Source organism: Canis aureus, chromosome 4, assembly GCF_053574225.1.
Source record: "Canis aureus isolate CA01 chromosome 4, VMU_Caureus_v.1.0, whole genome shotgun sequence".
NCBI classification, from domain to species: Eukaryota; Metazoa; Chordata; class Mammalia; order Carnivora; family Canidae; genus Canis; species Canis aureus.
The window spans coordinates 21,825,406-21,853,290 of NC_135614.1; the positions used below are offsets into that span (position 1 = coordinate 21,825,406).

General features: G+C 44.3%; 1 protein-coding gene and 1 long non-coding RNA gene across 4 annotated transcripts in view; one reads left to right on the forward strand and one right to left on the reverse strand.

Annotated features, from left to right (window-relative positions):
- STOX1 (storkhead box 1) overlaps window positions 1-27,885 on the forward strand; it is a 51,386-nt gene that overhangs the window by 19,615 nt on the left and 3,886 nt on the right. The window contains exons 2-3 of one of the 3 annotated variants that reach the window (XM_077894776.1): window positions 22,168-22,320; window positions 24,756-27,087. In XM_077894776.1, coding sequence (XP_077750902.1) covers window positions 22,168-22,320; window positions 24,756-27,087 — 2,485 coding nt within the window. The remainder of the gene's footprint in view (window positions 1-22,167; window positions 22,321-24,755; window positions 27,088-27,885) is intronic. The other 2 variants (XM_077894777.1, XM_077894778.1) reach the window with 2 other exon arrangements.
- On the reverse strand, window positions 732-17,499 carry LOC144312281 (uncharacterized). The gene is made up of 2 exons (XR_013377773.1): window positions 6,200-17,499; window positions 732-5,136 (listed from the first exon to the last, which is right to left on the reverse strand). It is a non-coding gene; the product is annotated as an uncharacterized LOC144312281 (long non-coding RNA).

Consider the following 27,885-nt stretch of genomic DNA (forward strand, 5'->3'; position numbering starts at 1 on the left):
AACGGACTGAGCTTCCCAGGCACCCCAAGCATTTTTTAAATGGTGTAAGGTATACCTTTTGTTACAGCAAATGGTACTGATTTTCCACTTAAAGTAGGGACATAAAGTTTCCTTAGTAATGATTTTAATACAGTTGATTTTAAGATAAATGTTATTATATATGTGGATAAGTCCCAAATCCCAGAGGCAACCAAATGATTGATGTTTAGGAAACAATGTTTAGGTGTAGAGTTTCTGAGACACTAACTTTCTGACTTCCCTAAACAGTAAGGAGCCCCCTGGTGGGTTTGGTGTTGCAGAAGCTTCCCTGGGGTGGAATATTGTGTTACATGCTCATTTTCAAGTTGATACTTTGTCAGTAGCTGAGATTCCATAACATCTCATTTGTTTATACTTAGACTGTGTAGTTTTGCCTGCCTTTTGGAGCATGGGGGCTGTGGGAGGGCTGGGGCCTTCCTGACCAAGGAAGCAGGACAAGTGAGAGGTAGGGTTTCTCTGGACACCAGTTCATTCTCTGCAGATGCCAATTGGGTGTCCTACCATTTAATTCTGATACTGGAGTTAGTGTCAGACTCCACATGGTCCTACAAGACTGGCCCCACTCTAGATGACAGTTGAAATTATTGGGTCCCCAGGTTACCCATACTTCTAACTTAGCTACAAAATCAGGAGTTCCCACAACCACTTCAGGCTCATTAATTTGCTCAAGTAACTCACAAAACTCAGGAAAGTGCTTTACTTATTTTTATTGGTTTATTACAAAGGATATAACACAGGAACAGCCAAATGGAAGGGATACATAAGGCAAGGTGTGGGGGAGAGGGGTTCAGAGCTTCCTGCCCTCTCCAGGACCTTGGTCTAATCGTTAACTGGAAAGCTCTCCCAACTTTGTTTTCATGGAGGTTTTATTATATGGACATGATTAAATCATCATTTAAAAATTTTTTATTAAGTAATCTCTACACCCAACATGGGGCTCAAACTTATAACCCAAGATCAAGAGTCACACATTCCACTGGCTGAGCCAGCCAGCTGCCCCATGATTTATTAAATTTTTTGCTATTGGTAATGAGTGTAATCTTCAGTCCCTCACCCAGCCCTAGAGGTTGGGGAGTGGAGCTGAAACTTCCAAGCTTCTTCTACTCAAGGCTTGTTCTGGCAACCATCCTGAGGCTATCTAAAAGGGCCTAGTAGTCACTCTTATCACTCAGGAAATTCCAAGGGTCTTAGGAAGCAGGAACTGTGCCAAGAACTGGGGATAGAGACCAAATATCATTCCATGATAGATAAGGGGAAACACACAAAGTTAAAACACCACTCCATCCTTCAAAAAGAATGGGAGGAAGAGGGACCCCCAATATTCTAGAGAGTTCACTCCATGAACAAAATGAATGGTGGGTCTTAACTCACTTTCTAATACAATTGTCATCTAATTGTGGCAGTAAAAAGTCATTAAAATTTAACATATTTTCTTTTTAATTATGATAGTCACAGAGAGAGAGAGAGAGAGAGAGAGAGAGAGGCAGAGACATAGGCAGAGGGAGAAGCAGGCTCCACACAGGGAGCCTGACGTGGGATTCGATCCAGGGTCTCCAGGATCGCGCCCTGGGCCAAAGGCAGGCGCTAAACCGCTGCGCCACCCAGGGATCCCTAAAATTTAACATCTTTTGACTAGAGTATTGTTGGGTTTTTAATACTCATCTTTATTAATTTTATTTGGAATGCACACCTGAGTTGTCCTGGATCAGAAACAGTTTATTCTTTCATCACTTTAAATATGTCGTACACTGAAAAAATAAGTATATTATACACTGCCTTCTGGCCTCTATTGTTTTTGGTGAGAAGTCAGCTGTTAATCTACCTGGGTCTCCTTTGTATGTGAGGAGTTGTTTTACTCTTGCTGCTTTCAAGATTTTCTTCTTATCTTTGGCATTCAGTGTTTTCATTCCAATGTGTCCATGTGTAGCACTATCCTACTTGAAGTTCTTTGAGCTTCTTGGATATATAGATTGGTTTTCGGCAAATCTGAGATTTCTATTATCTCTTCATATATTTCTTCTGCTCCCTTCTCTTTCTCCTACCCTTGTTGTATTCCTCCTTACACATAGATTGGTACGCCTAAAGGAGTCTTGCATTTCTCTGAGGCTCTTTTCATTTTTCTTCATTCTGTTTTCTGTCCTTTGGCTTGCTTGTATAATCTGTGTTGATCTATCTTCAAGTTCCCTGCAAGTTCAAGTTTACTGTTAAGTCTCCCTCAAATGAATTCTGAAGTTGGGTCATGGTGCTTTTCAACTCTAGAATTTTTTTTAATTTATGATAGTCACACAGAGAGAGAGAGAGAGAGAGAGAAAGGCAGAGACACAGGCAGAGGAGAAGCAGGCTCCATGCACCGGGAGCCCGACGTGTGATTCGATCCCGGGTCTCCAGGATCGCGCCCTGGGCCAAAGGCAGGCGCCAAACCACTGCGCCACCCAGGGATCCCTCAACTCCAGAATTTTCATTTAGTTTTGATAGTTTCTCTTCATCGATATTCTCTCTTTGGTGAGACATTGTTTTCATATGTTACTTCGTTAAGCATGGTTTCCTTTAGTTCCTAGGACAGATTATGGCTACTTTGAAATCTACATCTGACATCTGGTCCCTTTTGTAGGCATTTCTGTTGCCTGATTTTCCCCCTGCAGGTGGGCCACAGGTTCCTGGTTCTTTGCAGGTCTTATGTTGAAAACTGGACCTTTCAGGTGATCTATTATAGTATCTCTGGGTGCAGATTCCTCTTTCCCCTCTCTGGAACTTGTATTTGATTTTGTGGCTTGACTAGGTAGGCTAGGTTAGTGATGGGTTTCCCCTACAGCAGGAACCCTTTGCTGTTACTTCTCGTAGAGTGCAGTCCTGGTCAAGCACAAGGTACCCAGGGCTGCCAGTGGTTTTAGCTCTTTGGGGCCCTTTGTCTCTTTCCTGGATTCTTTGGTTAAGATGTCTGCTTTATTGGTGTCCCACCACTCTTATCAGTAATAGATGTTTCTTCATTTGGCATATGCTCTTAGAATTTCCAGAGACTTCGTTTTTTATGGTTTCTACCAGCTTTGTTTTGCTAGGTATGGTCCAAAGTGACATCCTGAAGTGGATTAGTTATTACTTACATAACTACATAGGTCCTCAGGCAACACCATGAGCAACAGTTGGGGAAACCTCCCACGCAAGTGGCTAGAATTCCATAGAATCAGTTTTCTGTTTTTCCACAGAAGGACAGTTGCCTCTCCTTTCCCTCTCAAAAGGAGAAAAAAACTTTGCTACTTGGGAGACATAGTGAAAAGCATTCTGGGTTCTCTAACCTTTTGCAATGTATACATCTCTCTGAGGTCAGAAAAGCTCCAGCTTCTTGACCTCTAAGGTTACGGGTCTCATTTCCTTTGAAATATAAACACATACCTCCAGAATTAGGTGACTCTCTCCGGACCACTTTACTTCTGCAGTTGAAAATTAATTTTCCAAGATGTGGCTCTTAGCCCAGGATCCCATGTTTTTAGCAAATTTATTCAGAAAACCCCAACTGTGCAGGAACAGAAAACTTTTCTACCAAGTGATTCTACCTATTGTGTTTCTCCATAGTTGACTACTGATAAATTTTTCCATAATATGCCACTCCGCTGGTCATTTTAATTTTGTTCTGACCAGCAGGCGATAGGACCAAATTCATGGGGCTTGTTGCAAATGACTCTTACCTAGCTATTGCCCGCAGAACTCCAAGGGCAGGACAAGGGCATTCCCATTGCAGTGGTCTTAGCCTCAGCCTCCAGGGCTCCTTCTGGTTGTAGTCAATTGAACAAATCTCATTTACCATCAAGGTCTACCTGAGAATGGCTGGTAGTGTCCTCAGATTCCTGAATTAACCTTGCCTACCTGGCCTGAGGCATAGGATAGGGCCAGTTTCAGCTGGATGTATTAATGTTTTGTGTGGACTTTGCTTTGGCCTGCAAGAAGAAAATCTGGAACAAATTCTGCCATCCATATAACTGGCCCCTGTGAGTTAAAGCTGACCTGAGTGTCTTTGAGGCTGAGGCAGGGCCATGAATCATCACTTCCAGCAAAAAAGTGAGGAATAAATTTCATACCCCCTATCTAATGGAATAGCTTATTGTAGGTCAGCTGCCTTCAGAACACATGTCTGAGGGTTATACTTGGTCTACCTGGGATGTTTCTATAAACCCTTAGAATATATCTGATAACCCCCTCTAGGTGTAGGTCAATGTTTTTTCTTTTTTCTTTAAGATTATTTATTTGAGGGATCCCTGGGTGGCGCAGTGGTTTGGCGCCTGCCTTTGGCCCAGGGCGCGATCCTGGAGACCCGGAATCGAATCCCATGTCGGTCTCCCGGTGCATGGAGCCTGCTTCTCTCTCTGCCTGTGTCTCTGCCTCTCTCTCTCTCTCTCTGTTTGTGACTATCATAAAAAAAAAAAAAAAAAAAAAAAAAGATTATTTATTTGAGAGAGAGCATGAGAGACAGCACGAACAGGGGGGAGGGCCAGAGGGAGAAGCAGACTCTCCACTGAGCCGGGAGCCCAATGGATGTGCAACTCGATCTCTGGACCCTGGGATTATGACACCAGCCAGAGAGACGCTTAAACAACTGAGCCACCCAGGTGCCCCTAGGTTGGTGTTTTCACCAGAGAGAAGTTAATACCTGCCTTTCATAGAGCCCCAGGGGTACACAGGGCATCCCTGGAAACAAAGCATTTACAACTGTTAGGGCTCCCAAGTGGAATGATACATCAGTTAGGCAACATAAATGCACAAGATCCCTTAGGAGGCCTTCCACCAGTTACTAAATTTGGGGGTTCCCCACTTTGGCCCAAAAAACTCCATTCAGTTCCTATTTTCAGACGGAATGACTTCAGGCAATATCAAGCCATCCAGCTTGCTCACGACGCTGGCTCATCTATTTCTGAGGTGCAGAGGACAGCTGGAGTTGTTCTGCGTAGAATATGCAGGAGCTGGGATCATCCCTCCTGTCTGGTCAGCTGTCAGGCAGCAGAAGCATCCTCAGTGGTCAGTTTGAATTTGGAGTGCTGAAGCAGCAAGGTGGGCAGCAGGTCAGGAGAGCAGCATGGAATGTTCTGGGAGCTCCAGGAGCAGATCCTGAAAAACAAATGTCATGAATTCCCCACCCTTCATCTCCTGGGTCTGAAGTTTTCCCTTCTCTAGGGCCTTGCTCTTGGCTTTCCTTTCACTGTTACTAAATCCGTGTGTCTCATGACTGTAACTTCACGGGTTTTTTTCTGTCATCCTCACCCAGACATTTTGCCCACAAGAGTTAGGTGCAAAAGAGACAAAAAGCCTTTTCACAGAACATTTTCACACAATTCAAACAGACTTAATTATTACTTCTGCATCTCCTGAGACTGTTTTTGGGCAAGCTGATCTGGGATTATTGTTAGGGGAGACAGAAAGCTACATCATATCTGGTCAGGGCAGAATTCTGAATTAAAACATTTCCTGAAATACATCTATATGCCCCACACTTACTGTTCTGACCATGAGACACTGAAAAGCTAGAGAGGATCAGCCCTCCCTGGGGACTGCTGCCTTGAATAATCAAGCCACCTTACTGAGGTGTTGTGCACTAGGAGAAGGTGAGTCAGAGCAGCCGCTGGTTGTTGAGTGACCTCAGCCAGAACCAGAAAAGGCACAAATTGCCCGATCCAAACATCAGAAAGGCCGAATGCAAAAAGCCAACAGCAATGAGATCTCACCAAGAGAGGGCCCAAAGTCCCATCGGATTCAGCTTGCCTGAGCCAGCGGAGAGGACAGAGTCTCGTGATTTGACCTTCCTCTGCCCTGTGGCTTTCCTAGGAACCCCGCCAGGAGAGAGGCAGGCTCCATCAGCAGCGGCCTCATCAGACAACAGCCCATTCCGTGGGCACCTGTGTGTGATCCAGCATTCATGATTTGTTTCCACAGCTCATAGCCCCACAAAAGGTCTTTCAACATTCTCAGAGTTGAGCCCACAGAGCAGGGCTACCACACCTGTTTGCAGTTTAACAGAGCTGAACCCACCCCACTGCCACCACCACCAAAGCCAATGACTTTTCCTTGCTTGGGGCAGCAAGAGGAGATGCTTACCCCTTTCTCATGCAAAGGAGAACTGATGCCCGGCTAGCAGGGCCTTTCTTGCAAGGATTTTTGTAAAAGTGCTTTTTACCTGTCAGTAGTGGAAGTCCCTAGGGTCCCAGTTGACACATTCCATAAATGCGAACATCTGATTTCCACAAGAGCTCATTAACAAGTTTATAAGCTGCTTTTCAGGAAGGTACTGTTTAACATCCATGTCAACAATGTCTGAAGTGTACCTGAATCTGGGAGCTTCTCCCCTTCTCTTGGCATACCACCCATCCTGAGCAAACATCAGAGCGCTCATTTGGTGCAGAGACTTGCTCTGTCTCCCACACCTAGAATCTAGTGAGATTTCAGGCCTCCACATTGATGGGAAGGAGCCAACAGTTTTCTCCCAATTGCCGGGGAACCTCAGGGCTAAGAGACATCCACTCCACTCACAGGTGATAAAAAAACAAGGGCAGCCTTCTCTTTGCAGCCTTCCCTGATGGAGGGAAGAGGTGAGACAATCCCTCTCGAGCACTTAGGACGAGCATATAACATCCAAGTACGTTCAAAGTTTTTACACAAACTCCTAGCAGTTTAAATCATCATTTATGGGGATAAAATCACAGCTGCAGGAAGGGAGGAGCTGTTTCCTCCCTGGTGGGGAATGCAGAAGCGGGGCAAAATGCAGGCTGCAGGGTGAGGTTTGATAACCTGCCTCTCCTTTCTCTGCCTGGCGTGTGCGAGGATGCTCCAGGACTCGCTGTGCCCATGCGTGGAGACTCCACTCTGCATTCCTCAGTATCTCCATTTACACCACTTGCTCCGTGTCGTGTCCTCTCTCCATGTGGTGCATGGACGCCAGCATCCAACAGAGCTGTCAACATTCCAGTCTTCCTGTTCTCCCGCCGTGTAAAGGAACTAGTGCAGTGCCTCTTGAGACAGGAAAGTCAGCTGGGGTCGCAGGGAAACTAAGGAGCAGAAGAGAGCTGGGAAGGGTCTCCAAAGTGGTAATCCAGACCCCTTCCCTGCAGTGTGGACTCGACACCCAGAGGTCTGAGGTCCTCTTAGACTTGGGAGCCTATTCTCTCTCCTCACCTGTAGGAGAGCGACACAAGCTCCTCCTGTCCCACTTGAAACCCACCTCTAAGGACTTCTGGGTCCCACCCAGAGCACAGAGCAAAATCCTAATCTGGGTTTTTCCAAGGCTATCTCCTGATCCCGGACTAATAAATTGCTCAGTCTTTTTCAACAGAGCTGCTAATTCCTGTGGATATCCTTCAAATCCTACTAACCTGCTTGAGGGCTCTGTTGGTCTCTTCCAGTAAGCCATGTGACATATTAGGATACCGTCATCTTTGCTGCCATAACCATTGGGCTTTTATTTTAGTTTATTTTTTAAAGATTTTATTTTTATTTATTTATTTGAGAGAGAGAGAGAGAGAGAGGCAGAGGCACGCAGAGGGAGAAGCAGGCTCCATGCAGGGAGCCCAATGTGGGACTCCAGGGTCATGCCCTGGGCCAAAGGCAGCACTAAATCACTGAGTCGCCTGGGCCACCCCCATTGGGCTTTTAATAAGCATCTTTATTAATTTTATTCTGAATGCACATGAAAGACAAACTACACAAAAATAAAAAATATTTTTACGTAAATAATTGTAATGGTACCATCATCACCCCCACCCCCATGCTCCAGTGCTTAGGGCAATATGATGAAAGCCAGATGGAAAAATCTCCAGCATAGATGCTTAGACACTCCATAGGTGGAGGGATGGAGAAAAGGGGATTTTCCTTGCTTGTATACAGGAGAAAGATGCAACTGCTTCTTTATCCTCCCCCAGCGGGAAGAAAAACCTTTGTTGCTTGGAGAGAGGATGGAAAAGATTCTGGGTTCTCCCTCTGACTTTTTGGAGTATAAACACATCTCTGCAGGAACCAGAGCAAACCTTGGTGGCTCCAGTTTTTATGACCTAGAACTGTTTCCAAGGTCATGGGCCTCATTTGCCCTTAAAATGTAAACACACCTTCAGAGTTAGTTAAATCTCTCTAGGGTTCTCTCGCTATATAGTTATAAATTAACTTAGCTGAGGATCCCAAGATTTCAGCAACACTTATCTAGAAAGCTCCAGCTCTTCAAGATTCTGCTTCTCTTGCTAACAGTTAGCTCCATTGTTCCACGTTAGAAGCAGGATGGATGCAGGATTCTCATGACCCAGAGGTCTGTGCTGTTCCAGGAACTTCCACAAGAATTGTCCTTGGTGTCCTACACCTGAGTTTCGGCACCATACATTGGGCTGCCAGGCAAAAACATGACCCTGGAAAGGGAGGGGTGGCCTGAGTAAGAGAGTTGGTGAAGTGAGCAGTGTGTTGGTAGCAGGAATACTGTCCGCACAGCCCTTGGAGAAGGGGATCTTTCATAAGTAAAAAGAGAATGTCAGTCTTAAGTCTTCGAGACAGGAAAAAGAAGGGGCTAGGAAGTAGTGTATTTAAAAGATTATGTTGGGGGATCCCTGGGTGGCGCAGCGGTTTGGCGCCTGCCTTTGGCCCAGGGCACGATCCTGGAGACCCGGGATCGAATCGCACGTCGGGCTCCCGGTGCATGGAGCCTGCTTCTCCCTCTGCCTGTGTCTCTGCCTCTCTCTCTCTCTCTCTCTCTCTCTCTCTCTCTCTGTGACTATCATAAATAAATAAAAAAAAATAAAATAAAAGATATGTTGGGGGCACTTGGGTGGCTCAGTTGGTTAAGCATCCAACTCTATCTTAGGTCTTGACATCAGGGCTGTGAGTTCAAGCCCCATGTTGAGCTTTATTAAAATAATAAAAGATATGTTGGAGCCCCTTTTCTAGGCTGAAACCCAAGAGAGTGAAGAGAAGAGTGCATTTGCTTTGAGTGGGGTAGGGAAACCATATCTGTGTGGAAGGCAAGGGGCGGGGGGGAGTCAGCTAACCGTTGCAGATGGGCCCTAGCAGTTTCTGCCTGGACACACAACATGATGTGCATGAACCCACTCTCTTTCTCCCAGCATGTAACCTGAAAAAACATCTGGCTGCCTTGGGTCAGAGCTGCAGTAATAGATGGCTTAGTGTGAAGTAGGGGGTTGGCTCCTTGAAGCAATGGTTATATGACCCCACATAGGAAGATTAGAATCACTGATATGAAGCAAGACCTACAGCTTCTTTCAAGATTTCTCAGGGTGGTGCACCTTCATTTCATTTCTAAGGCAGTGACCTTGTGAAAATATACTAAAGGTGCAGTCACATCTGCCCAGATGTAATGTGAAGACTTCTGGGCCAAATCAAAGGAATCCACAATCTTAAAACCGAAAAGTTTGTATCTTTAAAGTTCTCTAGCAGCCTAGAAGTGCTTCTCAGTAAAACTACATTTATATGAATTGTATTCCTGGAGTGGCTTTTATCTTTTATAAGTTAATATTTCAGGAGGCCAAAAAAAATCTGTAATCAAGTTGAAAGCAGCTGGAGCACAGCAGTCTGGGAGAAGTGAAAGAGACCATTGAGGCAGAAACTCAGTGATGCTTTCCAGATTGGGGCAGGAGCAGTTTCCAGGTGGAAGTGAGGGTGGCTGAGCGGGCTGAGCCACCCTGCTGCGGGGGACTGGGCAAGCACCTGTGGCCATGGATAATCCTCCCTGGATTCTGGGGCAGGTCCTGTTCATTTCTCTGGGTCACCTGACCCCCATCCTCCATCAACAGGAAAGGTGCAGGGAAGGTTACAATTTTTGTGATTCTTTTGGTAAAGTACACGTGTGTGAGCGCATGCATGTGTGTATAGTCTGGGATAAAAGGCAACACTAATTGTGTGTCTCATGATGTAAAGTAGAGCCCTCTCGCAGCTCCTGTCACCACACGTCCTAGTCCTCATCGGAGCAGGAGGCCTCTGCTGGGCTTAATCCACCTCGGTACAGACCCAGCTGTAGAGATGGGGGGTTAGGGGGGGTTGGGGGGGTGGGGAGGGTGGATCCAGGCTCTTTCAGGACCAAAGGCAACTTTCTTCAACAAATGGTAGGGTTTACCTCCTCCTGAAGCAGAAATGGTGTTATTCATTATTTGCCTCTTTAAATGTGTAGTTAATCTTACATCGATGGGAACGGTGATACTGACTTATTGGCTCCATTTCACAAGACTTCCTTTCAGGAGAGATTGAAAGGCATCCCGTTCTCAGGGCTGTAACCGTAGATACCCATTCGGAGCACCAGCTGTACCGCTGTGATAGTTCTTATCTTCCCCTCTGTTATTTCTATGTGCAAGAAGGAAATCCTTCCCATCCCGAGGAGAGTGCCTATTGTAGCCTTCTTAGAACAGATGTCCCCAGGCAGTTAAAAATTAGCCATGTCAGCTAAAGTTTCTGCTTCTCATTCTTCTCATGGCACATCCCAGACTTGGCGCGATTAGAGTAAAGGGGCAGAAGCCCCGACACCTTTTCTGAATACCCACCGCTGTGGCCTTCTAGCTTCACAGCATTTAAGCTGCTAAAATAAAGTCCAGCTGCTGGAGAATCCAGAAGCTTTATTCCGGCCCTCGGCAGGGCAAACACTCCCCACTGCAGAGAATATGAGGAGGAAACACATATCAGAGACCTTGACTAAGTAGTTTGGCTGGAGATGTGTTTTGTTGTGGATTACAGAAAACACTCGAACAATGGCATGAACAAATGAGGGGTAGATTTGTCTCATGACAAGAGGTTTGGAGGTTGGCAGGCTGGGCCTGGGATAGGGACTCAGCAAGGCTACCATACATCTGGGCTTTTTCTCTCTTCTGCTCTGCCTTCCTTAAAGAGTGGTCTTTTGCCATCATGTTTGTCACCTAATGGTCACAAGGTGGCTGCATCCTCTTCAAGATCCAGGCTGGAAAAAAGAGTTAAAAATGAAAGGAAACAAGATGAAGGCAGGGTCTTTTCCTGGTGAAGTCGCTTCTAGCAGTGGCAGCTGCCTGCCTTATCTCGGACCGCAGTGATGTCCCGGTTCCATGGGTTTCAAGAGCAGTTGGGAAATCGAGTAATTTTCCTACCCCTGCACTGGAGGAAGGCCAGGAAAAAGATGATCGGGAATGTGTGTTGAATGTGTCAACCTACAATATCTGCCACAAGGCGTCACAGTAAAATATTCCCAAATAGAACAAAGCAAGGCTAGCCATAGGCTTGACCAACACGAATTGTTTCCTCTCAAGTGGGGAGAACGTCATGGGCATAACTGGTGTCTGGTCACATAGGCTATGGGGGTTGGGAAAAGAAAAGTCCTGAATGGCTGAGAAACCCATTCATGTGCAGAACCAGTGCCCTACAAGAAAAACTCCAAGTACCAATAACAACATGGAACCAGGGGTGATCAAGTTTCATATTCCTCCTTTGAGAAGAAAAGTTAAAGACTATTAATGTCGCTAGGAGAGCAGGTGTGTGTCAGATATTATCCCAGGTTCTTTGGCATGTTTTCCAACAACAACCTTTGAGTCAGATATTGTTATTTGTGTTGGACAGTCGATGTCACTAATGAACGCTTGAAGAAGGCACAGTCAGTAAGTGGATTTGGAAGATGTGAGCCCCAGGTCAGGCTGACCAGTTGCAGGGGCTCCCTTTTTCATCCCATGCTGCCTTCGGTACCCCAAGGCCCCAGAGCAACACGTCTGGCTCTTCTTACTCATGGTGATCCTGCCTGGTTATCCACAAACTTCTGAGAGTGGCATTCAGAAGGGGGACCAGGAAGACCGAGTCCCAGTCCTGCCCATTGCAGCGCTCCGTTGGGTTATGATTGCCTCCAACCACTGCTCTTCTATTAGAATCAGAGCCCCTTGAAGGCAAAGACTGTGTTCTGTTCACAGTTGTTTCCCCAGGAACTGGCATATAGTAGGTACTCAATAAATATTTGTGGGATAAGAAATAATAGAAGGACTGTTATAATAAGCTATTATAATATTGCTGTACTATGAGTACTAATGCTATGCCACAGTAGCTGCTCATTCAAGTTTTCATAAGTGGTCCCTGTGGGAAGGAGAACTCCAGCTGATGGGCTCAGAGAATAGTCCAGGGGAGAGTCAAGTCAGCATTTGAGCCAGTCTTCATGATGGGAAACACCGGCAGGGGGAGGAGTGCTTTAGATGGAGGAGACAAGGATGAGGTCTCCCAGATGAGAGAACAGACTATGCAGAGAGAGAGGCCAGTTTGGAAGGAGAGGAGTCACAGCTGATAGGTAATACCAGGTTTGGGAGAAAGAAGATTGTGGCCAAGTATGACTGAGAAACATCGGGTTAGATAAACTAAATTATCCATTACAGTTCTCAGAGCCATTAACAATGCAGGCAGTGTTTCTCAAACATTCGGCCTTGGGACCCTCTTCTTGCAGAGCATTCCGTGGAATGAGTTCTCCACAGACCACATCTTGGGAAACACTGATCTAGCTCAGCCCCACATGTTTAGACAAGGAAAACTGAAACTCAGAGAAGAGAGGTGGTTTCTCGGAGCCACATAGCAGAACCTGGATTGAAACCCCAATCAGGTCCCTTGACCCCCAGGATAATGCTCGTTTGTAACGTGAAGACTAGGGACATAAAGGACAGCTTCTTCATCATACGGAAATTTTGTTATTCAAACAACAGCCTTGAGGCTACACCCCCCCCCCGCCCCTTTTTTGCACAGTGGTATTCAATGGTATTTTATTTCATCACCATGTCTCCGAGCTGCCAGTCACAGTCATTACACGTGTGGCCCCCAGAATCTTGGGAAGAAAGTTCACCTTAAATTGAATCAGTCCCAGGTTGGCCTTGAGGGCAAAGAAAAGATACTTTCCTGCACAGCCATTTTTGGGGAGATACAAGACTGCTGCAGTTTACAACCTGTGCCTCTGTCCTCAGCTGTTCCTTGCCCCCGACCCTTGTATCTAGGGTGGTAGGCAGAATGGTGCCCCAAGATGTCCCCGTCCAAATCCTGGACCCTGTGAATATGTTACCTTACATGGCAAAAAGGACTTTGCGGATGTGATTATGTTACAGACTTTAGGAAGATTATCCTGGATTATCTGGGTGGGCCCAATCTAATCACATGAGCCCTTAAAAGCAGAGAACTTTATCTGACTGGAACGGAAGTGAAGCAACAGAAGGGCAAGTCAGAGAGAATGGCAGTGTGAAAAAGACTCCACGCTGTCTTTGAAGATGAAGGGGACAACAGGACAAATACAGGTGGCTTTAAATGGCTGAGGAAGGGGTCCCTTCTAATAGCCACCAGGGGAACCAGGCCCTGAGTCCTACGACCCACAAGAAACTGAATTCTGCCAGAAATCTGAATGAGATTGGAAGCAGACTGCTCCCCTAGAGCCTCTGATTAGAGCCCCAGCCACGGGACCGGAGCAGAGGACTGAGTGGAGCCCCCCCCCACCCCCGGATTTCTAATGTATAGACTGTGAGATAATAAATTTGTGTTGTTTTAAGCCACTGCATTTATGGTAATTAATTTTGACAGCCTTAGAAAACTGACACCGCTGGGGTAAAATCATTAACATATCCAAAGTGGAGGCCTGAAGGGAAGAGAGGTTAGGAAAGGGCACCATGGGGCCTGGAGGGCTTTAGAGGCTGAAGTACTGAGTTTTAGCATCTTTAAAAAAGAAAAACAGCTGGTTTGAGTCATGCACATTCTTTCCTCCCAGCCAGGAGCCCCTGTATCTTTAGCCACAATGAGGGTGGCGGTCAAGGGGGGGAAGGGTGCTACAGGCCAAAGGGCTCCCCGAAGTCGGGCTACCTCTGTGTCTTTTCTACATCCCATGTTGTGTCTGACAGCTGAATTGTGGGGTCCCGGTGTCAAATGGCCCAGAGCCTCTGCAATTTAATTGATAGTGGCTATTTGTGGATCGATCACTTGAGAAGAAAGGGGCTGTTAATTTACTAATCCTGACAGGTCGAAGTATTAGGGAAGGGAGCACTAAGAACCCCTGTTGGAATGGCCCAGCCTTCTGAGGGAACCCTTTAGCTCTTCAACAGAGGGCATGTCCCAGGAGGGGAGGTATGTGCCTAGGAGTTTAAAATAAATACCACCGCCCTTGAGAAAGAATTCCAGCTTCCATGGGAGATAACCCAACCACCCTTAGATCTACAGCCAGTTTCTGAGTCTTCGTCCTCTTTTTGTTTCTAAATGTGGAGGAAAGTGTTTGCAATCTTTTATTTTGCTAAAATAAAAGAGAGACATGGAGAGGGGCTTGGTTTTGCTGGCCTGAAACCTTTCTTTTTGTTCCAATTTCATTTGATTTTCTGAACACAATAGGTCTAATTAATTTAAAGCCATGGAAATTTGTGCACAGCATCTGATCTCTGATGAGATACACATGGTTACATAATACTTGCATTTTTAAAAGTACAGGATTAATTTTAATGTTAAAGAAATCTGGAAATTCTGTCTTGGATAAAAGTGCAGTTTAAAAATCAGGGAAACTTCTTGGATTACTTAGAACAAAACATCTTTTTTTTTTTTTATTAAACTCGAGTGTATCGGCAGGCTGTTTTATTCATGCTCTATTGTCATCTCTAATGCACATAGAAGATACCTTTCCCACAGTGTGATTCAGTACAGGCGCCTAAAAAGATGGTCTCAGATTTCATGTGTCCGGGGTAATTAGCTGAGTTTGAGCGGCTCAGTTAAACCATTGAAAGTCAATAATGCATGAATTTCTGGCAGACTGCCTAGCACTGAGTCCATAAACTTGTATAGGGACTCAACATTTTTATTGTAGAGAGAATTTTGTGTCTTAAATATGAAATAAGTAGTGTTAGGATTACTTTTGCCTAGCATATAATTTTATGGCAAATTTATATATTAGTATGATACAAAAAAAGTCTTGATGTGAGTGCTTTCCAAATTTGCAAAGAAGTCTTCCCTCTTTTTGCATATTTGGTAGCACAGGCTCTTGGGAACCTTGAAATCGAATTCAAGTACCCTGAATAAAAAAAAATGTCAGAATCTAGATCCCACGTGGAGGCCCTCTTAGAATTTGTTTAGGCATCTTAAAAGCATAAGATAAATGTTAATATTGGATAGTATTTAACTTTTTCCCCTCTAAAGGTACAGGGTTTTTTTTTTTTTTAAGGTCTAATTTTTACATAAAACTTTAATTTTGTCCCTCAGTAAAAAAGTTTTTCCTCAGAAATTTTCTCGGTGGACAAAGCAAACACAGGATTGGGCCAGGAAGACTGTCACTTGATTTTGGTTCTGACTTTCTCACTTGGGAGGCCTGGGATCACATGCCTTCTTCACATCTGGCTCTTTCCTCCAAAATGGTCAGGATGCTAAATCTCTCCTTCACTTTCAAGATGTGAAAGAGTTTGTTGTTTGAGCCCAGGTATCTATGCCCTTGCGCTAGACCTTCACTCAGGGCTCTGGGAATGACACATTTCTGTTGGCTTGTGCTCCCCACACCCACTATTCCTGGGAAAATAATCTTGCTGGCCCGGCCACTATGCTGACACCAGTCTCGCATTGATCAGCTTGTTTAATTTTGTGGAAGCTTCTAATTGATGATCTGTAACTGGCAGATTTAGGAGTCCAGTGTCCTTGGTTGAAGATTTTTCCAGTACCACAATTTTGGGGGACAATTTGTTTAGTCCAGCAGCTTTCTGGTGAAAGGCAGCCTGGTTGTGCCCATATTTGTCATGAACGTACATTTGGATGTTTCACACTAGGGTATGAATATTTGTGCCTCATGAATTGGTCAGGAAATGGCTCTTTTAGCCATTTTTCTTCAGAGATGGAAAACTGTCAAGATAGGGTATTCTTCTAGAGGCCTTCCACCAGAGGCATATATATGGAGGAGGCCTTTGGGTCCTGACAAAGCAGTCACCTCCTTTTCCTCAGAGCTTTGATGAGGACTTTTTTTTTTAAAAAAGATTTTATTTATTTATTTATTCATGAGAGACACAGACTGAGAGAGAGGCAGAGGCGCAGGCGGAGGGAGAAGCAGGCTCCATGCAGGGAGCCCGATGTGGGACTCGATCCCAGGACTCCAGGATCATGCCCTGGGCTGAAGGCAGGTGCTAAACTGCTGAGCCACCCAGGGATCCCATCAACAATCTTTGACAGTTCAGAACTCCATACTTTCACTTGCTGATTGGGCGGCTACATACTACACACATTTAATTTGCCTTGTGCTGTTTTTTCTTCTTCAAAAGTGCATTTTAAAATAATACTTGTTTTAAAACTCATCAAAAAATTTAAAAAATTTAAATACCAACTAAATCCTTTGGGAGTGTAGCAAGGTAGCAACAAAATTATTCTTTGCAGAAAAGATGGCATTAAATGTAGTAGGCACCAATATATATGGTTGTACTTTGTCAGCATTTTTGTCAGACCAGTCTTTCAGGCCAAATGCTTTTCCCATTTCTGCAGCACCCAAGAGTACAAGACTGTATAAACAGAGAGGACTGTTTACTCTGGCACACGGCCTCTCCTAGCCTTCTGGTCCCTGAAACAGGTCAAGGGGCAAAGGTCCATGGCAGGCCTGTGCTGAAGGGTGCTCTTCAATTACTCCATAGTAATGGAGGATAAAGCCAAAGGACTGGCTTTCACTTGCTGTGAAATCTGCTTACATCTATAAATGGGATATTCTACATAGAAAGTTGATTTTTGGTGGAAAACTCTATTAAGGGTTATTGCATTCTAAAAATCCAAATGCGAAAGTTACTGAAACAAAAAAGATGGCTAGAGCATGAAAGTGATTCCTGAGTCTATCACAAATGTCCCTGCGCAGGGTTCGCTCCGCTCGCCTGCACACAAAAAAAACACCCTTGATGATTTATGCACCTGAAAACGTCTCTAAGCAACGGCTGCTGCTAAGGAAATGTACTGAAAAACTTTCTCCAGGCTTTGTTTGGAGGGAGCGCCAAACCAGAGGTTAAATACATTTTAACACGTTCTCTGAAATGCAACGGACATATCATTGTATTAATTTGAAGGAGGAAAAAAAAAAGGCAATTTGGCTTCCTACTTTTTTTATTTTTTATTATTATTACTTTAGATTTTATTTATTTATTCATGAGAGAGAGAGAGAGGCAGAGACACAGGCAGGGAGAAGCAGGCTCTGTGCAGGGAGCCTGATGTGGGACTCGATACCAGGTCTCCAGGATCACACCCTGGGCTGAAGGTGGCACTAAACCGCGGAGCCACCCGGGCTGCCCCTACTTTTTCTTTTAAAGGTTTTATTTATTTATTCATGAGAGACACAGAGAGAGAGGCAGAGACACAGGCAGAGGGAGAAGCAGGTTCGATGCAGGAAAGGCATCGAGGCAGACGCTCAACCGCTGAGCCACCTAGGCACCTCACTTCCTACTTGATAATACCTTTGTTTACTCTTAAAACACTCTTTTGCTATGTCGCAGTGGGAATTACGAATAAATTTTTTAAAAAGATTTATTTATTCATGAGAGTGTACAGAGAGAGAGGCAGAGACACAGGCAGAGGGAGAAGCAGGCTCCATGCACCGGGAGCCTGATGTGGGACTCGATCCCGGGTCTCCAGGATCACGCCCTGGGCCAAAGGCAGGCGCTAAACCGCTGCGCCACCCAGGGATCCCGTGAATAAAGTTTCTGAGTGTGTCTTTGGATTTGGCAGTCAGGATTCTTTATGAGACGTTTAGGATTTTTAGAATGTAAGAAAAAAGTTCTGTTGGTCATGTCTCTGGTTGAAAAGGAGAAGGAAAGTAGGTTCTGAAAAATCTATTTTTAATCTTTTATTTTGAATTGATTTTCGATATATGGGAGATTGCAAAGAAATGTATAGGAACATCCCATGCAGTTCTTCCCACCAGCCCCATGTAAAACCCATTTTGACTATTTTTTCCAAAGAAAAGAAAAGAAAGCTAAAGGGTTGAGCTAAAAAATGGGCGGCTTAGGTCTAGCCCAAAGGCACAGTGGAGACCCGGGTGCTGCACCCCCACGTTTGGTTCAGCTTCCTTGTTTCATTCGCCGAAAAATGGACGGCTACCGGCAGGGGGCGCGGCAAGGGCATGGGACGCGGACACCAGCCACTGTCTCTTTACTTTTAATGCTTCCTCCTTCCCCCATTTCAAAATTCAAAATGACTGGATTTAGGGTTGGGCTGGGGTGAGGCTTGAATGTGGGTTGTGGGGTTGAGCCACACTTCTTAGGTTTTGTTTTGTCCTATCCTTGCCAGGCCTCTAGCCCTTATCTTTCTAGGAGAGGCCTTTCTCCCCCCTTTCTGAATTAAGGACTTCTCATCTGCATGCAGGTAGTGATAATGGCGAAATCAATTTAAAATCATATACAAGAAAAAAAAAAAAAAACGACTTAGCCCGTTTTGGGGGAGGATGAAGAAAGATCTATGAAAGTTTAAGGTCACTTATTTCAAACTAAGCACATGGAGTTACGTGAAAGAAGCATGGAACTATTTGGGATTGTACTTTAATCCTATATTCTTTTCTGGTTGAGGAGAGAGATGAAAGAGAAGAAAGTAAATCCCGGATGCCGAGGGAAAAAAGGCAAAGAGGGAATGAGGAGAGGCGGAGGCTTATCCTTAGCTTAGAGATAAGACTTTCTAGAAGGATTTTGAGGTTCGGGTCATCTAATGTCCCACTTGGACAGTAAGTTTCATAGTACCATCTCTTATCACTGCCCTTTGAAATGTTAATTGAGGGATCCCTGGGTGGCGCAGCGGTTTGGCGCCTGCCTTTGGCCCAGGGCGCGATCCTGGAGACCCGGGATCGAATCCCACATCAGGCTCCCGGTGCATGGAGCCTGCTTCTTCCTCTGCCTATGTCTCTGCCTCTCTCTCTCTCTCTCTGTGTGACTATCATAAATAAATAAATAAAAATTAAAAAAAAAAAAAAAAAAAAAAAAAAAAAAAAATGAAATGTTAATTGACTAGCCAGTCATCCTAGCTTTTCAGAATGCTATAGGTATCCTGGTATCCATCTAGGGGAATAGCCACAAGCACTCAAGAGGAGATCCTAACCTAGGTTGCGACAGCAGTTCTGCTCTGTGTTATGACCTTCTGTGTTCAGAGATGCCCCAGCCTGCCTGATAGAGAAGCTTAAGTACACAGTGAAACAGCCCAATGTTATGTATAATGGCAAACTGCTTATCAGTGTCCTTATGGAAGTCTTCTATCTTCATGCAGATAAAATAAATACTATGGGCCACTCACCAGCTCTGGCTACAGCCCTTCACTCCTTGCCAATGCTCACCACCTGCCTTCTCCCTCAACAACCAGTAAAAGTATTGGCTTCTCCACTATCATTGGGAGAGGCAACTGCAGGGTGTAACCAAGTTTTCTCCATTCTTTGGCTTCCTCTTGACTCTCCAGGCAGCCCCAGGACCATGTTTATTTGTTGAATGGTTAGCTACTTTAGCACTGCCATCATCAACACACGAACCCTCTACCATTCCCAAGCAGACCTCACCTGGGAAGTTGTTAGAAATGCAGAATCATGGGCTCTGCTTCGGGCCTTCTGAATCAGAATCTGTGCATTAGCACAAGCCCCTGGTGATTCTCATGTGCACATTAAAATGTCAGAAGCATCAATGGCTTCCCTGGCTCTCACTCTCTTCTATTCCAGATTGCCACTTCACCTGCCGGAAACCATACTTAAATCATCTTGAGGCTCAGGGTTCCTTCATAATCTGCTAGTATACTCAAAGAACAGCTCCTCAAACCCCCTTTCCACTCTTCAGCTCCTCATTCCTGTTTTTTTCTCCTCCCATTCCTATCCCCTCTCTCCCTGTCTTAACTTTGCAGAGGTCAGATGACCTTGCTGTGCTAGAATTTGTTTCCTTCTATGCTTCAGTATGTTTTTGGCCTTCTACCACTCTCTATTCTTTTCTCAGGTCCGGATGCAGTAATATCTTCCTTATTTCTAAGGCACTTCTACTGGCACCTTTTGGGCATTCCTAGTCCCCTCTTCTGGGATCTTGGTGCCTTACTGGTCTTCTCTTTCACAGAATCATGTGCATTGTTTCCACTAAGCCCTTCCTTTTTGCATCCAAATGTGCAGAGATCTTTTAAGAAAATCACAACACACACACACATTCACATTCACTTGATCCTACTCCTGGTTTGTGTTCTATTTCTCCTGTTTCAGAATCAGATTTTTCTGACAAACTGTATAGAACAGTGGTTTATAATTTGGGCAGTTTTGACCCTACCCCCCCACCCTTCTGGGGACATTTGGCGATGTCTGGAAACATGTTTGGTTGTTGCGACTGGTGGAGATGCTACTGGCGTCTAGAAGTGGGTAGAGACCGAGGACACTAATAAACATGATAAAATGCACAGGACAGCCCCACACAATGAAGAATGATCTGACTAGGCAGGTCATCTTGGATTGCCTTTGGCTTTCTTGGTCATCACGCTGAAAATCCTATGCCTCAGGAAACCACTCAGTCCTGGCCGTACTGAGATGCTTGGTCACCTTATATCTGGTCCCAAATGTCAAAAGTGCCAAAGTTAAGAAGCCCTGCTCTAGAACAAGGGGATCCATTAACTTTACTTTTTTTTTCTCACCAACTCCCTTCTTTCAACCTGACATTTAGTTTGTGTTCTTTTCTATGAAAACAGTTTTCTTGACACCAATGGTCACCTTCTCATCAAGAAATACAATGGCCTTTTTCCCTCCTCCCTCAACCTTTTTGATCCCTTTCAAACATTTTTGGAGCCTTTTTTTCTCATACTCTTACTTCTCTCCCCCCATTATTGGACCTTCTCTCTTTTGTGGGTCCTTATTTTCCACTATCTCTTGACTGTAGATAGCCCCATAGTCCAGTGTTTCTTGGCTCTCTTCCTATTTCTTCTACTGAAGAATTTATGCCACTCCTTAACTTCGCATCTCCTCTGTATTAGTTGATTCCCAGATCCTTTTCCTGAGCCTTAGTCTTTTTTTCTTTCTTTTTAAATATTTTATTTATTTATTCATGAGAGACCAGAGAGAGAGAGAGGGGCAGAGATACAGGCAGAGGGAGAAGCAGGCTCCATGCAGGGAGCCCAATGCGAGACTTGATCCCGGGTCTCCAGGATCACGCCCTGGGGTGAAGGCAGGGCCAAACCACTGAGCCACCTGGGCTGCCCCCTAGTCTTTCATTTCCAAGTAATTGAATGGTTCTCTTGGCTGTTCAGCAGGATCTAAAACTCCTAACATGAGTAGTAGCAGGTTAAGAACACTTATTTAAGATGATGGCAAGAAGCAAAGACAATACAGTTAGCTTATACTTCCAGTCTGTCTTCCATTTTGGTCTGATAGAACATATAAACTCTATCCAAACAGTAACTCTAATCATGCTTTTATATACCTTGTGATTTCCTCCTTCCATGGTTTTGCTCCATGCCTTAATGCTTATGGAAAACATTACTGCCCTTTCTTCAAATCTTCCTAATCATTCCAATCAGGAAAATGTGGAATGATGGAAATACTGGGTTAGGAGTCAGAAGACCTATTTCTGTCTCCCTACTTTCTGACCTTGGGAAAATTACTTGAGCTTTCTTTGGCTTTCTATATTTTAAGAAGAATTCCATCCCTGGCTGCTTTGGATAGCTCATATGAAAAAAAATGCCTTGAAAATGTGAATTACCGGGGATCCCTGGGTGGCGCAGCGGTTTAGCGCCTGCCTTTGGCCCAGGGCGCGATCCTGGAGACCCGGGATCAAATCCCACGTCGTGCTCCCGGGCATGGAGCCTGCTTCTCCCTCTGCCTGTGTCTCTGCCTCTCTCTCTCTCACTGTGTGCCTATCATAAATAAATAAAAAATTAAAAAAAAAAAGAAAATGTGAATTACCATATAAGCATTGTCCAACCTGAAGTCCAATAGTGCTGTGTGCCTTTCATCTGGAAACTTACTATCTCTTGCATGTAAAGTAGTGACAAATTCTATAAACATCTTAGAAAGTAGGGACCCGAATGTAAACCTTTTTCTTCTATGCTTTCTGTCATTGTTCATGTCATGTTATCAGATTCTGAGGAAAAACTGATGAAAAAAAAAGCAATTCCATGTGCTATTCAGTTTTTATTCTTGATTCACTAATTCCAAAGAGTTTCTACTACAAATGTATCATCTTTCCTTTTTTTTTAACCTCCGATTAGGTGATGTCTTTCCAGTGCAAATGAATCCAATAGCTCAGTCTCAGTTTATACCTTTGGCTGAAGTTCTTTGCTGTGCTGTATCTGATATGAATGCTGCTCAGATTGTGGTGACACAGGAATCGTTATTGGAGCACTTGATGAAACACTACCCAGGTAGCGTGACAAGTTTTATTAGTTCATTGCATGTGTTTGCTTTCACTTTATAAATCATCTTAAATATGTAAATAAACTGGGCAATAACCACTTTTTTCTTCTGTTGTCGAACCTTGTATTAGAGCCCTGCTAGGAAAAGGCCTACATCAACAATTTGAGAAGGGCATTTTTTTTTAAGATTTTATTTATTCATTCATGACACACACACACACACACACACACAGAGAGAGAGAGAGAGAGAGAGAGGCAGAGACCCAGGCAGAGGGAGAAGCAGGCTCCATGCAGGGAGCCTGACATGGGACTCGATCCTGGGACTCCAGGATCACGCCCTGGGCTGAAGGCAGGCGTTTTTGCTAAACCACTGAGCCACCCGGGCTGCCCAAGAAGGGCATTTTTCTTTTACTTTCCAGATGAGCTTTTTAGAAACCAGTTCTTATGGCAATAAACAAATTGTACTGTAGAAAGGAGTACAAAGCAAAAAAAAAGGAAAAGTTTATCTTCTCCCCCACCTCCATCCCTTTCTTCCATTGCCACTTCCCAGAAGTGATAGCGCCTTTTTTTTTTTTTTTTTAAGATTTTATTTATTCATGAGAGACACACACACAGAGAGAGAGGCAGAGACACAGGCAGAGGAAGAAGCAGGCTCCATGCGGGGAGCCCGACGCGAGACTCGATCCTGGGTCTCCAGGATCACACCCTGGGCTGAAGGTGGCGCTAAACCGATGAGCCACCCAGGGATCCCCGACAGCTCCTATTGTTTATCATTTACTGTGTATATGTTCATAAATTGCATTTGAGTATATGTATTCTTTTAATAATATAAATTGAATCATTCTTTTTTAAAAAGATTTTATTTACTCATGAGAGACACACGGGGGGGGTGGGGCAGACACACAGGCAGAGGGAGAAGCAGGCTCCATGCAGGGAGCCTGACTTGGGACCTGATCCCGGGTCTCCAGGATCACACCCTGGGCCGAAGGCAGACGCTAAACCACTGGGCCACCGGGGCTGCCCCGGATCATTCTTTACAGTCGGTCTGCGCCTTGCCTAAGTTAAAAAAATATTTTGGAGGGGTGCCTGGGTGCCTCAGTCAGTTGAATTCCTTACTCTTGATTTTGGCTCAGATCATGATCTCAGGGTCGTAAAACTGAGCCCTGAGTGGAGCCGTACAGCACGCTCCAAATTCAGTGAGTAGTCTGCTTGAGATTCTCTCTCTCCTGCCCTGCCCTACCCCCCATGGTTACACGCTCTCTCAAATAAATCTTTTTTAAAAAGTTTTGGAGATCTTCCTGTATTTTTTTTAAAGATTTTATTTATTTAGTTAGTTAGTTAGTAAAGATTTTATTTATTCATGAGAGACACACACAGAGAGGCAGAGACATAGGCAGAGGGAGAAGCAGGCTCCATGCAGGGAGCCCCACGTGGGACTCGATCCTGGGTCTCCAGGTCCACACCCTGGGCTGAAACCGGTGCTAAACCCCTGGCCACTCGGGCTGCCCAGATTTTATTTATTCATGAGAGATACAGAGAGGCAGAGACATAGGCAGAGGGTTTCCCTGCGGGAAGCCCGATATAAAACTCTATCCTAGGACTGAGGTCACAACCCAAGCCAAAGGCAGATGCTCAACCACTGAGCCACCCAGGCGACCCTTTCTATATTATTATATATCGATTTATTTCATTCTTTTCACACCTGCATGATATCCCAATGCATGGATGTATAATAGTATTTTTAATTTTTCCCATTATAAAATGAATATGCTTATTGTAGAAAAATCAAGAAAATATAGAAAAGTAACCACTTACAGTACCACCACCCAAAGAAAATCAATGTTAATATATTGATGTATTTTCTTCCAGTGTTATACAAACATGTTTCACAGTATAAATACAATTTTGAACCCTGCTAGTTAGAAAAGGGAATTTCTTTTAAAATCGTTACCTTCCTACTTTGAGAAACTATCATAATACAGATATTAGGTAGTTTGCCTTCAACCTGGCACAGACTGGTTTCCATTTTCTCTTTAGATTCTTACTGAGATTTAAGCAATGAGGCTGCAGTTTTCAAAAATTCCCATGTTTGCTTCCAAGAAATCAAAATTTAAATTCATAATAGGGTTGTAGAACTTGTTTGTATTCAAGTGAACTCAGATTTTTTTCTCTACTTAACTATCAATTTACTACTATCTATTTGTGTAGACCAATACTCAATTAAATTGTGACTATTATTGATGCTTCTTTGGCATTTTACTTACATATATTAATTGGGTTACAGTTAGCTCTGGTTTCATCAAGCAAATGTGTGGTCATTTCTGAGTTACTGATTTCACTCATCAAAGTGTTTTTTTTTTTAATTCAAAATCTAAAAAAAAAAAAACAAAAAAAATTAAAAAAAACAAAATCTATCGGTACAATAAAATGCTTGTTTGTTTTAGGCATTGCAATCCCATCTCAAGATGTTCTGTATACCACCCTGGGAACTCTGATTAAAGAAAGGAAAATTTATCACACTGGAGAGGGATACTTCATAGTCACTCCTCAGACTTACTTCATCACAAATGCAACCCCCCAAGACAGTAAGAGAGACCAATCAGATGAAAGTCACCCAATGCCAACTCGCATTACATATCTGGTGAGCATGGCGAGCTGTACGGAGTTAGCTGAAAACGCTGCCCACATTTCCCATTGCCAGTCTTGCCGGTGTTTCCCTGATCCGTGCCCTCCGAATGTAGAGACACCCGCTGCTGCAGAAGTGGCTAGGAAAAGCCAGAAAGATCTTCAGGAATCCAAATCTTTGGTTCAGAATCGAGCAGTTTCAGTGTCTGAGCATCACATCTGTGAAAGCGCCAAACCATTACCATACGCAAAAGACAGAGAAAAAGGCAAGAAGTTTGGCTTTAGCCTCTTGTGGCGTAGTATATCCAGGAAGGAGAAGTCCAGAACAGAGCACAGCACTTTCTCTGCCCAGTTCCCACCAGAAGAATGGCCTGTTCGAGATGAAGATAACTTGGACAATATCCCTCGAGACATTGAACATGAGATTATCAAACGAATTAATCCCATTCTGACCGTTGACAACTTAATCAAACATACAGTCTTAATGCAAAAATACGAAGAACAGAAACAATGTAATAGCCAGGGCACTTCCACTGATATGCTGACGATTAAGCATAAATATACTTCAAAAGAGGGAGTTAGGAAAAGGCGGGGCCAGTCTGCAAAGTCTCGGAGGCGGCGAGGCCATTCTCAGAGGGAGAGACACAAAGTCAGGAGTCCGGGAAGTGAGCCTCAGCCCGGAAGCCTCAGACTGCAGAAGCATCCCAAGCTCCCTGCCACACAGCCCACCCCCAGGATTAAGAGCCCAAATGAAGCAGTAGTTGAGAAACCACTTGAGAATCTATCAGTGCTGGGTTCCCACTTGATTTACAAGAAGCGAATTAGTAATCCTTTCCAGGGTTTGCCTCACCGAGGGACCCCAATAACCAAAGGGCACAACATCCGGAAGACCAGTGACCTAAAAGCCGGTCAGACTAGACCAAAGGGAAAGCCTTTCCAAAGGTCAGGGTCTCCGGATTCCTTAAGAATCTTTGAGAGTGAAGCCAAACAACCACATGCTGAGCCATGTAAAGATAAACCGGTGGCAGAATCCATTTATATGAGTGACTCTACTGTCAAACCTACCAGTGATGACTTAAGAGATCCCCTCTTAAATTACTGTCAGTGTAGTGTTTTGCAAGATGGCAGTAAATGTTCCTTTAGGAAAAGCATGTTGAGATATGATGTATGTGGTGGAAAAAACGAGGTAATCCCTGAGGTCTTGAGGAAAAGTTATTCTCACTTTGACGCCTTAGGGGAGGCAAAAGAAACACAGCATGTCCTGTTACCACAAGGCTCCCCCTCTGTAGGCCATGCATCCTCTGCTTGTAGACTAGTTGAAAAAACAATACACCAGTTCCAAAATCTTGGTCTTTTGGATTACCCAGTTGGTACGAACTATTTGAGACAACCTGAGAGACAAGACGGAGACTTAGAAGACATATCAGTGAGAAAGGCACTTGTCCAGGAAGCAGAGACTATAAGTCTAGAAAACGAAGGGCTTTCTGATGATAATCAGGCCTTGTATCAGAATGAATTGGAAGATGATGATGGTGCCTGTAGTTCATTGTATCTAGATGAGGAAGACTTTTCTGGGAATGAGGACTTATGTCAAATGCTGCCTGGCCACATTCAGTATTCCTTTACGGGGAGAAGCAAGTGGAATCATTTGGGAAAACAAAAAGTGACCAAAAGATCTGTGACTGAGTACAACAGCAAAATACACAGGTCTGAGCTGCAGGTGCTGAAAGGAAATGAGTGTTACAGACCCTCTGGGTTTTTCACTAACCCAGGTGAAAGCCAAACACCTAATCTCTTGGCTGGAAGCAGTGGCCTCAGTTCGGGGACTCAGTCCAGTTTTAACTATGAGGAAGAACCTAGCTTCGTGACCTCTGGCCAAACTGAGGGAAGTACATTTGATTACTATAGCACAAAGAAAGCCAATTCAGAGACTGAAACCCTACAAGACTCTATTGGTGACACTGCAAAGAAACCGACTAGCTGGAGTCCGAGCGCTCAGAGTCAGGGAATGAGAAGGCAGTTCACAGAAAAGGTAGTTTTCACCACTTCCCATATGCCAGTGTTGGCTCAGGATATCCAAAGTGAACACAGCCATTTGGAAGGAGCAGAAAATCATAGCATGGCAGGAGACAGTGGCATAGATTCTCCACGGTAAGTATGTGGACAAGTGTTTGATGGACCAGTGTTCCTCAGGAGTTATTAAAATCAAGGATGTATTGAATTATCTAGTGGGAGACTCCTGAATAAACTTTTTATAGTGACATACCAGCCTTTACTGAATAAATTGTATACAATTACAATGAAATATCTTATATAATAGGATAGAGTTCATTATTTATGTTAACCAAAATTTACTACTTCTAAATCTTGAATTATTATTTTTAAGATTTTATTTATTTATTCATGAGACACACAGAGAGAGGCAGAGACACAGGCAGAGGGAGAAGCAGGCTCCATGCAGGGAGCCCGATGTGGGACTCGATCCCGGGACTCCAGGATCACGCCCTGGGCTGAAGGCAGCGGTAAACCGCTGAGCCACCCGGGCTGCCCTAAATCTTGAATTATTTCTAAAAAACAGGAATGAGCTGCTGTAAATGAAGCGCTTTCTGAACTGAAGGTTGGAAGTTTTCATGTATATTTTTAGTTCTACACAGGTCGAGAAAGAGATGCAGCTACTTTCCACCAATATTATCCATGCTAATTTGTTTAAATAACATTGTTTAGATTATGAAAGTAGTATAATCATAAGAGAATGTTTGAGAAGTCCCGAAAAGTGGTTTTTAAAAAAGATTTGAGAGAGAGCACGCCAGTGGACAGGGGCAGGGGCAGAGGGAGAGGAAGAGAAATCCTCACGCAGACTCCCGGCCGAGTTTGGAGCCTGACATGGCGCTTGATCCCAGGAGTCTGAGATCATGTCTGAGCCAGAGTCAAGAGCTGGATGCTTAACTA